Source organism: Nematolebias whitei, chromosome 1, assembly GCF_014905685.2.
Source record: "Nematolebias whitei isolate Nwh7 chromosome 1, NemWhi1, whole genome shotgun sequence".
Lineage (NCBI taxonomy): Eukaryota > Metazoa > Chordata > Actinopteri > Cyprinodontiformes > Rivulidae > Nematolebias > Nematolebias whitei.
The window spans coordinates 86,444,319-86,456,696 of NC_056498.1; the positions used below are offsets into that span (position 1 = coordinate 86,444,319).

General features: G+C 39.2%; 1 protein-coding gene across 1 annotated transcript in view; it reads right to left on the bottom strand.

The window, feature by feature from the left end:
• Window positions 1–12,378, bottom strand: part of pdzd8 (PDZ domain containing 8) — a 93,022-nt gene that overhangs the window by 51,492 nt on the left and 29,152 nt on the right. Inside the window, exon 3 of the mRNA XM_037687993.1 lies at window positions 10,369–10,471. Within this exon, the coding sequence (XP_037543921.1) occupies window positions 10,369–10,471 (103 nt within the window). The remainder of the gene's footprint in view (window positions 1–10,368; window positions 10,472–12,378) is intronic.

Here is a 12,378-nt window from a genome sequence, read left to right on the forward strand (position 1 = left end):
GACTGCACCAGAAGTGTTACAGCTAGCTGCTGCCGCTATTTGAACATTAAAACATCCTAGAATTCTGTGTAAATACATTTTTAAAATTACAGTAATGTAAAAGTCCATGAAATGGTGCTTACATGAGCTTGTAGCCATTAATGGCAGCAACCCACTCTGTTCCTAGCTGTATTCAGACTAGCCATTAGTCCATCAGTCCTTCCTGCCATAAACTCCATTTCTCCACACTGAGGACATTCAGGAAGCCATCTACAAAAGGTAAGATGTTAATGGTGCATAACTTTGGCCAACTTACTTCAAAATGGCCAGAATATTCCTGTAAAACTGATCTAAAATGTTGCAACTTAAATTTGACAAAAACATTCAGAAATCTAGAGGATCTCCTCTTTAGCTAGAACATGACAAATGGCAGTAACATATATTTTAAGTATTCGCTTTCAGTAATGTAGTTTAGATTTTTCTTTCTCGTCTTTAACTAATAATAATTGATTTGTTTTACATTTTTGATTCAATCTAAACTCCAAAACTTTGTAAAACCAAAACTTTTTTAATTGAATTACCCTGATATAAAATTTTGGGCAAACTTTACTACAGAAATATTCCCAAAAAGCTCTACAGTGACTGGTCTGAATGACTATCGGCCAGTGGCCCTCATCCCGATAGTTGCTAAATGCTTCGAAAAACTGGTCATGACTCACATCAAAACAACCATCAACATCAACGAGGACCCTCATCGGTATGCATACCGTGAGAACCGATCAACAGAGGATGCCATCTCCTCTGTGGTCCACACTGCGCTCAACCACCTGGAGCAGAAAAACTCTTACGTCCGTATGCTCTTTGTGGACTTCACATCCGCCTTCAACACCATGATCCCCCAAACCCTGATGGACAAACTATCCACACTAGGACTAAGCCCCTCCATTTGCAGCTGGGTACTAGACTTTTTAACAAACAGACCACAGTTAGTGAGGATCCACAACCTCTCCTCCTCCACCATAACCCTCAGCACTGGCTCTCCTCAGGGATGTGTGTTGAGCCCCCTCCTGTTTACTCTGCTCACGTATGATTGTGCAGCTACCCATCCAGGCTGTCACATTGTAAAGTTTGCAGATGATACAGCGGTGGTGGGATGCATCACAAACAATGAGTCCAGATACAGGCAAGAGGTGGAACACCTGGAGAGCTGGTGCAAAGAGAATAACCTTTACATCAATGTGAAGAAGACAAAGGAGATGATTGTGGACTTCAGAAGGAACAAAAACACCTACACCCCCCTGAACACAAGAGGATCTGCGGTGGAAGTGGTCTCCAGCTACAAGTACTTGGGTGTACACATGAATGACAACCTGAGCTGGAGCAACAACACCACCAGCCTGATCAAAAAAGCTCATCAGAGACTCTACTTCCTCAGACGGCTGAGGCGAGCTGGTCTGGGAAGCTCAGTCCTCACCTCCTTCTACAGGTGTGCAGTGGAGAGCATCCTGTGCTCCAGCATCAACATGTGGCATGGAGGCTGCACAGCTGCAGAAAGAAAAGCTTTGCAGAGAGTGGTGAAGGCTGCACAGAAATCTGTTGGAGTCAGTATCCCCACCATCAAAGACATCTACACCTCCAGATGCAGGAAGAGGGCCACCTGCATCATGAAGGACCCCACTCACCCAGCACACACACTTTTTGCCCCACTCCCCTCAGGAAGGAGATTGAGGAGCATTAAGTGTAGAACCACTAGACTGAGGAACAGCTTCTACCCTGAGGCTGTTAGACTCATGAATCTCTAACCAGAATTATCAGTAGCTATGTTTACCTGGACATAAGTAACCGGATCAAACGGCCGTTCAGAACAAAAACGCGTCATGTAAACACCCTGTTCGGGTTATTTTTTGTTTATTCAGCGTGATCCGAAATAATTTGTGATCAGAACGAAACGGGTGGTTTACGCTGATTCATAACCCAAATGGTGCGCATGTAAACGCTTGATCTGTTCGTTTTTATCTGATGGTGAAAAACTGACCTGATTGCGCATATGTGACTTTGACATTTCTGCCTGGCTAATGCTAATAATATTAGCATGTCAGGGAAGTAAAACTCGTCGGTGAGCGACACAACATTTCTACTAGAAACTTGGAAAGAGCTCAAAATGATCTGTATCACCTGTAGCTCAGTCAGGGAGTGCAGTAACGTCTCCACCATCATTAAAACCTGTCGCGGGTCCATTTTGGGTCCTCAGGTTTGTTACCTTCATCCCGGAAGTAAACCGGAAATAGAAATTCTTTTTCTGTGTTTTTTTTAAGGAGAATTTACCACTCTGCGCATGTCAGTACTGCTGTTCAGAACAAAGCCCGCTGCATGTAAACGCTTGTCATGAACAGATTGTGCCCATGTAAACAATACATTTGAATTATTTAATCTGAAAACATTTCAATCTGGTCAAAAAAATGTTGCGCATGTAAACATAGCTACTGTGAAAAAAATCACATGTTGCTGCTAGGGCTTTAACAGATTACTCGAGTAATCTACACATCAATTCCTAGGACATCTATCGAGTTTTAAAATTTCACATCGAGTATTCGTGGTGATGTCATTACGTTGCTGTTACGTCATTGCGTCACGTGATCCGCACCGGGCGCAGGTTACAAAATGGATTCCTCCCAGCAGATGGACTGAGCGGAGCAGGCCCAGTCTTGACAAACAGGTAGAAATGCATCAATAGTCTGGAAATATTTCACTAAAGATGAATCTTCTGGTTCAACTACCGTAAGGAAACAGAAAATGAATCAACTTCCTGACTGTTTGGAGCTCGTTGCGAACCGGTGTTACACCATATTCTGTGACCACCGTATATTGTGACCGTAGGGGGAGGTGTTGCATGCACTGTTGCAGGTCACAGAATATGGTGCAACACTGGGTCCAATCTACCAAACCAGGACCAGCTTCCTCTGACCTTGTTTCACAAACAAAAAGCAAAAAATATTAATCTCTAAACCTATTAAAAAAACCTATAAACATATTAATCTCTAAAACTAAACTTAATGTGCACCACAGCTGGCGGTGGTGCAGGTGGTCGACCCCCCCACTGTTTTTAGTTTCGTTTTTGACGTGCTGCACTTTCTTACACTTTTTCAGCTTCATAATAATAACTAATGGTTTTGGTTTTCCTGTGACTTATTTACAGTTTGATAAATGGTAGGAGCATAATATACTCTCCCAATGTTTTGTTGGTCTTTTTTTGTAAATAATGACTTTTTTTTGCGTTTTAATTAATTAATAAATTTTTGTATCTTTAGATCCTATGACGTCATCAAGTACTCGAGTTCTACTCGAGTTTTATTATGTTAATGTCGAGTTTTAAAATTATGTAGTCATTCAACCCCTTGTTGCTGCTGATCTGTTTCATGTTGCTGCTGATCTGTTTCATGTTGCTGCTGATCTGTTTCAATGTTGATGTGTTCATGCGTGCTCATCTGCTCACAGACTCATGTTCATGTTTGTGCTAATGTTCGTCGTAATGTTTTTATGTTTTGAGTGCTAAGTGTATATTTAGTCGATGTTTTTCTTAGTTCATATCTTAGATCTTATTACCGTTTTTTCTTATACATTTTATTGTTGGATGTAACTGGGACCCTGTGTACATAATTTCACTCCACCACATGTACCACATGAGGTGCGAATGACAATAAAGAAACTCTGACTCTGAATATGTCAATTTGTATTTGTATTTGCAGAGTGACTTGTAATTCTAAACTCTATTTTTTATTAAACTTCTTCTTTCAGCTTTTCCCTCTTCAGGGTCGCCACAGCGAGTCATCCTCCTCCATCTCACTCTGTCCTCTGCATCCTGTCCTCACTCCAACTACCTTCATGTCCTTTCTAACTGCATCCATATATCTCCTCTTTGTCTTTTTCCTGGCAGCTGCATTTTTAACATCCTTCTACCAATATACCCACTGTCCCTCCACTGGACATGTCCAAACCACTGTCACTCCTCTGGACATGTCCAAACCACTGTCCCTTCTCTGGACATGTCCAAACGATCTCAGTCTGGTCTCTCATACTTTATCTCCCAGTTGTTCAACCTGTGCTGTACCTCTGAAGATCTCATTTCTAATCTTATCCATCCATGTCCCTCCTAAGGAGAACCTCAACATCTTCATTTCTGCCACTTCCAGTTCTTTCTCTTGTCTTTTTGTCCATGTCTCTGTCCCCAGATCATACAACATAGCTGGTCTCATTACTGTCTTCTAAACTTTTCCTTTGACCTTTGCTGACACCTTTTTGTCACAAATCACTCCTGAAACTTTTCTCCATCCACTCCATCATGCCTGGGCTCTCTTCTTCACCTCTTTACCACATTCCCCATTTTCCTGGACAGTGGACCCCAAGTCCTTGAAGTCCTGCACTTTTGTGACCTCTATTTTTATTACACTCCTGTGCTATAAATGCTCATTTAAAAATAAAAGAGACTGAATGGGACGAGTTGGACAGTTGTAATATTTTACTGCCCTCTTCTGGACAAGAATCCAGCTTCTTACAATCATTTAAACCTCATGTACGAAACAGAACAAGGTTATTATTGTTCTACCAGATAATCTTTGCGCTGTTGCAAATGCCACTGAAAAGTGTGTAGAGAACAGTGGCATTGAGCGTTGCTGGAGCCACAGCCAGTAATAATGGCCTGACATTTCACTCTAAAATGGTCATTAGTCACTTCCAAACAGGCCTGATGTGATAACTGTAATATCTCTAAATTGCAGCAATTAGAAACGGTTTGCTGCAGGGGTCTGAACATTTTCTTTGGCGCTCAAAATGTCAACAAAGGGACAATCTCATCAGTGCAAGGAAGATGAAAATGAGCTTTTATTAATGTGTCATTATGATAAGGTGTCCAATATGCAATGCTGGGGACAGGTTGTGTTGGTGCTACAATTCAGAGTGTGAGAAAAGCTTTATATAGAATGGTGCTTGAAAGTTTGTGAACCCTTTACAATTTTCTTTATTTCTGCATAACTATGACCTAAAACATCATCAGATTTTCACACAAGTCCTAAATGTAGATAAAGAGAACCCAGTTAAACAAATGAGACAAAATATTATACTTGGTCATTTAGTTATTGAGGAAAATGACCCAATACTACATACTTGTGATGGTAAAAGTATGTGAACCTCTAGGATTATCAGGTAATTTGAAGGTGAAATTAGAGTCAGGTGTTTTCAATCAATGGATGATGATCAGGTGCGAGTGGACACCCTGCTTGATTTAAAGAACAGGAAACGTGTGTTCGTCACATGTTTGTGGAGGCAGGAACAAAGGAGATTTCTGAGGAAGTAACATGTGAGCACGTCTTTTACTCATGACCAGTAATCATGTGACAGTTAATTCTCACGTGAGCCCTTTTTAGATACAAAAATCAAAGAAAAGGACCTAAAAATAACTTTGATCTAAAGTGTGCCTACCTGTATGAACAAACTGATAAATACAGCCTCATAAAATCAACTTATTTTCTCAAAACTACCATTTTTTTCTCCACTTTAATTGTACAGCTTTCCATTCTTTATGATGAAAACATCTGTTTTACCTAAAACAAGTTTCGTCATGTGATAAATCGTAACATTTTTACAAAAATACAGCAAAGCTCAAAACTACATCCTGAGCTTTCATAAAGAGCTTCAAATTTGCCTTTACGTATTTTTTTGGTAACGCAAGCAATAAATAATAAATAAATAAATAGTTATGAGTAAATTGCCTCTTCTTTTGTAAAGGTGTTTCCCATATGAAGCTAAACTTCACGTTATATTTTATTATCTAACAAAGTTAAGTCGGGTCCTCTGGATGGATTGTACTTGTTGAAATGTTTCGTCTTTCATCCAAAAGACTTCTTCAGTCAGACTGAAGAAGTCTTTTGGTTTTGGATGAAAGACGAACGAAACAAGAAGAATCCGCCCAGAGGACCCGACTTAACTTTGCTAGATTTTTCTACCTGGATCAATGAGCATGTATTAGGATACATTTTACCATGTTTAGTTTTAAAAACTGTGTAAAACTATTGTTTTTGTGTCCTATTTGGAATGCAGTGTTCTCTCAAATCTGATTTTTTTTTTTTGTTGACGACTGATATTTAATAAAATAACTCATCCAAATGTTTTATCACGTGTGACTAGAAGCGTTTATTATTCTTAAACGAGACAGGGTAGATATGAAAATGTTTGGATACAGATCATCTCATTATTTCTTCTAGTGCTTCTTCTTTAAAGATTACATCATGATGAAATGTAAAAAATGTTTGAGTACCGTACAATAAAAGTAATGTGATTTGTCTGACTTCTGGTGTTTCATTTCCAGATTAACATTTTACACTTTCAGACAGGATGAGCCTACATGGTTTAGTGTGAAAAAAGTGGTGAAGCAGCGCCCTCTGCTGGTTCGAATAAAAAATACTGCAGATAATTAATCATTCAGTAAAAATGTATTAACCTTACAGCAAACAAATGAATGATCAAGTTCAAACGCTGTATTTACAAACAGTATCTTATGTCTTAAAATAATTAGCAAATCACTGCACTTAATTGTAATTATCGTTTGATACAGAAACCCACTTATTCAAGTTTTGTTGAGTTGTAACACATGTCGAGTAGTGAATGATTAGATTCATCTCAGTGTTAGAAATTATTTTTTTACAGCTTCTTGACTCAAGTGTTGTTAACAAAATTCCTACTGAAATTACATGTTACTTTTTAACCATATATACAGTATTTTAACGTAGCAAATATTAGAAAAAAAATGTGTGTCTTATTTTATCGTAATTTTCCCGTTTTTGCAAGCAGTTTAAAACTGTGGCAACCTGACAAAGGGAGCAGCCACCTAATTAAGAGTTAATTAAGGTCTTGCTTCTATACATCCTTACAAAGGGAGTTCACTACACATATAAGCAGTTATTAGGGAGGGAAGGTGATGCATCTGATTTAAAAAAAAATGGTGTCAAAGTTTTATGTTGATCTCATTTTTGCCACAAACAAACAAACAAAAAAAACATTATTAGAGGCTTTGCATGAAAAAAATCCAATGCACGGTTTAAAATGTACCCATTTGAAAATAACTGTATAATGTATTTTTAATTATTTCTATCATGAGGGGCGGCTGTGGCTGAGTGGTTAGAGCAGTCGTCCTCCAATGGGAGAGTTGGGGGTTTGACTCCACCAGCAGTCATATGCTGAAGTGTCCATGGGCAAGACACTGAACCCCTCATTGCCTCGGATGTGTGTCCCATCAGTGTATGAATGTGATAAATCACTGATTTATCTTTGTACATATATTAGGGGTGTAACGGTACATGTGGGTGTATTGAACCGTTTCGGTTATTTTTTCACTCATTAAATTTTATTAACGAGAGATTATGCACCGTGGAACTAAAGTTCCTAAGCGTGTCTCAGCACAGCGCTATTAATTGTTGCATAGTCTTGCAGCACACGTAGCATTAGCAGCCTAGCATCTCGTTGTGGTCTCCTGTTTGGGAACATTATGACTTTCTTGTTAAAAGACAAGTGAACAAATCTAAAGCGGTGTGTCGACGTTGTTTCACGGAGATTGGATCTGCAGCAGCAACACGTCTAACTTGTTAACGCACTTGAAACGACATCATACAAACATGAACGTCTCTTCTAGCAGCTTGGTTCAAAGAGCGATAACAGCAGCATTTAAACAACCTTCATCAGGTCATTCAGATTAGTTCAGAGCAACAACACAAGCTGTAGGAGCTTTTAAAAGCTCTGGATCTACGTTTCTGTTGTTGATGCGCCGACTTTAAAGTTCTTGAGCCCCGCTACAACATCCCATCACATCAACACTTCAGCCAAAAAGTTGTAGCAGCATTTTATGAAAAAACTAAAACTGATATTGTTAACGAGCCCTGGACCAGATTAAAGTGCTGTCCTGATGATGATGATGATGATAAACGAGAGGTTCAACCACCTCATAACAGAAATGATGACCGTTCAAGAAGAGGTATTGTTATTGTATTATTTTTCATTCAACCTTTATTTAAACAGATAAATCACATTGAGCCTCGAAGACTCATTTACAAGTGAGACCTGTTTGGACAAATAAAAAGTGGTAAAATGGACACATGTAGGAGTTGGAGGCGAAAAAAATTCTTATAAGACTTTTTTTTTCCTGCCTGAGAAAAAAACCCTCTAATATTAAAAAAACACCTCGCACAAACAAGCACATAGTGACGTAGACATTTTGCAGACAGAGGAGTCGAGAGCAGTCAGCAATTTTTATAGATGCTCTCGAGGTCACTGTAAGAGTTCTGATGAATAATCAGTCAATGTCCTCTGGTGAGATCCATGAACATTCTCGAGGTATGTCGAGGAATGGCCAAGAATAACCTCTATGAGAATCCAAGAGTCCTGAAATGATGACACAAAGTTTATTCAGCTGGTTCCATATGGTTATCAGTTGGAAATTCCTCAGGGAGGGGGTGGTGAGCGTCAGATCACATGTTCTCCAGGCGACTTTAGATAAGATGACCTTCAAGGCCAGCCACGGGAGCCAACTTATAAACAACCCACAGATAAACACACAGTTGTTTTGGGGACAGGCAGAACTTAATGACATCTACCTTGAGTCTGTGTCGGTCCACTCGGTTCCGAAATGTCCAAATTACATGGCCACACCGATGGAACATGACTGAGTAAAATCACCAAGATCTGATCCATTCAGCCCAAAGCATTTGAGTCCGGGTACACGAGACACGAACCAAGCCATCATAAAGACAAGCAGCGTGATCAGGTCCAAATTTGCTGCAGACGACTTCCTTGATTGTAGATCAAACCATCAACCAGACGAATCCAAAAAGCAGGAACCAGTTATCGTAAATCCAATTAAACATGCATCCTTAAAATCCACAGATGGCAGCAGAGATAGACACATCATCAAGTCTTCCAGTCGATGAGATATCCAGCTGTGTGTGTGCCAACAGTGTAAATCAACTCGCCTAAAGCCTGTCTTCTCTTTGAAGAAATGTTTTAAATTGAGTTGAGGGACCAACTGATCAAAACAAGTCCATAATTATGGTTCAGAAGATATGCAAGAGAGTCTCACAGCAGTTTCACAGAATTATTATGATCTAATTAACTTTTTTAATTTAAAATTGTAATCTTATTAACAAAAAAAAAAATTTTTTTTTTACTTCTTTGTGTTGTTTGCAGTCTGAGGATGTCACCGAGATACCAGCAGAGTCTTCTTCATCTTCAGGAATCATCCACCAATGATCACCTCCAGCTGAGAAGTCTGTGATGACTGAACTCTGAACTTTTCCAGGGACAGGTGGGAAGTAGCAAGTCCCTTCTGGAGCAGGTCCAAGAAGAGGCTGTGAGTACAGAGCTTCAGGGTGCCTTCCCTTGAAGCTGACCTTCTTCTTTTGTGGAAAGACAATGAGGCCAAATACAGCCACTCTCTATTCCTGCTATCTCTGTTGCTAGTGAGCGGTTTTCTCCACCGCAGGAGATATTTTCACTGCAACTTTTGACAGAAAATGTGGACAAGTTGGTCTTTTTGGCCAAAAAACTTAAAACTTGATTATTTAGATTGTAAACAGTCTGTTGCTGCTTATTGTTCTGGTTCTGACTCTTATTGCATTTATTATTTTTTTTATTATTGTTAGTATATCCTGATGCATGCTCAATAATCCAGGTAGAAAAATCCAAAAAAGTTAAATCTGGTCCTCTGGACATTCAGCTGATCAGCTGGTTTTGGTTGTCAGCAGCAAAACTGGTTGATCCACCCTGAGAAGGTGCTATTTAAGAGACCGAGCTGAATACAGCACCTCAGACTGAGGAAGTCTCTCGGATGAGAGACGAAACGTTTCTACATTTTTTTGTTGATTTGCTTTGTTTTGTTTATTTGAATGTCCAGAGGACCAGATTTAACTTTTTTGGATATTGTTAGTATAGTTTATTTATTGTAAAGAGTGCCGTTTATTTAAAATATCATCCAAATGGGTCGCTTTATATATTTTTATACAAACGTATTGTTTACTTGGCATATTTTCAAGATAAACATTTAGTAAGTCTTTATTTTGACCTTTTTTGTACCAAAAATTAACCGAACCGAGTCCTCCTTGAAACTGAACCGAACCGAAATGTGATTTTAGCGTACGTTACACCCCTAACAGATCTAGTAGAGTGATGTATGAACGGGTAAATGAGGACACAGATTGTGTTGTAAAGAGCTTTCAGTGTCTTGATACGATAGAAATGTGCTGTATAAGTACAGTTCATTTACCATTTATCATTTTTTCTACACATTTCAGTCCACTTATGCAAACAAAGGAAGATGATGAAACTTTAGGGATGGGAAAAGGTACCAACCCGTTTGATGGAGCTGCGGGTCTTCTCCTTCCACTCATGGCTGCTCAACTCCAGGGTGCAGTGAACATTCGTTTCTCGGTCGTAGGAACCCAGGATGAACAGTCTGCAGGCAGAGGACAGGATGAAGAACTGTAGCAACGTTACCAAACACTTTATCAGCCCCTACAAAACGTTCTCTTCATTTTTTGTTTTTCAGAAGGATCAAATGATTACTTCCAGCTCCGCTGTTTCCCTGGTGCACACAAGGATCCTGTGTTATTAGACTGCTTTTAATGCCTTTTGTGCAGCCTCAGTGATCATCCTGTGTGAAAACAGTTCATTTATTATTTATAAATATGAACGTGATTAACAGATTAATCTTTAAAACTTAAGCTACATTTAATATGGGTGCTGCCACATCCTGGGGGAAAGGGAGAACGGGAGGAGGGAGAGGAGACGCGTCTGTCTTGAGCGACAGCCAGAGCAGATATTAGATTATTAGATTATTTCCACTTACCTGTAGATAGATTTCTTGCTCACTCTGTTCAAACAACTTGTTAAACCCCAAAATACACTCTTTATTCAAATGTAACTTTTACATAAGACCGTGAAAACAATATACATCTTGATTTGAAGGCAGATGAAACAAAGTAGTCCTGAATATTTTTCTTTCAACAGTATTATTCTTGGTGAACGAGACTGAATGTTGATGCAGATTAGTTATACAGTCTGTCTGCTCACTCCCAGTATTTTATTTTATGTATTTATACTTCAAACTAAAACACTATTCTCAGTGTCTTTAAGATGACTGGGAGAAAAATTATGAGCTCCTTTCAACAGGTTTGGGGCTTTTCTTGTCCCCTGCTAGACTGAGGCCATCAGTGAATGCATTATAAATGTTTCATCCCATCTCTGGTGCTGAAAGTCTGTTGTCTTACCTCCTCATACAGTATACAACCAAATTATTTTTTAAGAATGTCAGTGGCAGTATCCCTGTCAAATACAAGAAGATGGTCTTCCTCAAAAGATTCTACAATTTATTTTTGGGTGGATTTCACAGAAACTGAAAAATATAGACATGCTGCCCCCTTCTGGACATTTACAGTATGTCACACCTGATGGGTTTAAAACAGATGTTTCCATCCTATGACAAACTGCACCCCCTCATACAGGTGAGGTAAGCAGGAGCCAGCTTCCAAACAAACCGTGAGGTGCTGGGGAGGGCAGGGTAAGAGGAGAGAGCGGAGGATTATAATGAGCAGCACTCTTTAATAATAGATGAGTGTGATCCAATCATTTGTGGTCTATAAAACACACCCATTGTGAATTCAAACACACACACACACAACTTCTCTGTCTCTCCAGCACAACAGAGGGCAGGCCTAACAACAGGAACAAGTTGTGGTTAATTGATCAAACCCTTTTACAAATTAAAATGTTAGCATCGCAGCTTAAATCATGAAGGCAGGGTGGTTGTCTGGTAAGGTAGAGTGTGGTCAGCCCGTTGTAAACTTTGGCAGATGGCTTGTGAATATAAGAGCAACTGCAAGAGAGTTGAAAGGCCTCCATTAACACTTACAGACTGTAAGAAGTAGACAAAATCACACTGACATCACTGGTTGTTACCACCCTGACCCTAATATAGACAAAAAGCTGGAGCTGGAGAGTGATGCTTCATACTTGAACAAATAATGTTAAGTATTTTGGAAGCTTCATGTCTGAATATAAGTTTTGATGTTCCACCCCCACCCCATCAAAAGGACCATGAGCACTTTGATCATAGGTACATTTAGCTGAAAGAACCACCAGCTCAGAAGGCTAACTTTAGCGATGGTTAAATTTGTGTTCCAGCGTCTCGACAGCATCAATACGTAATGCAGGTGTCAGACAGGGCGTACAGGAGGAGTCACATTTGGCTGAAATACATTTAATACCAGACTTTTTAAAATAAGGGACTTCACTTTGAATCTTTGTTTAAAAAAAATTATATATATATATATATATATATATATATATATATATATATATATA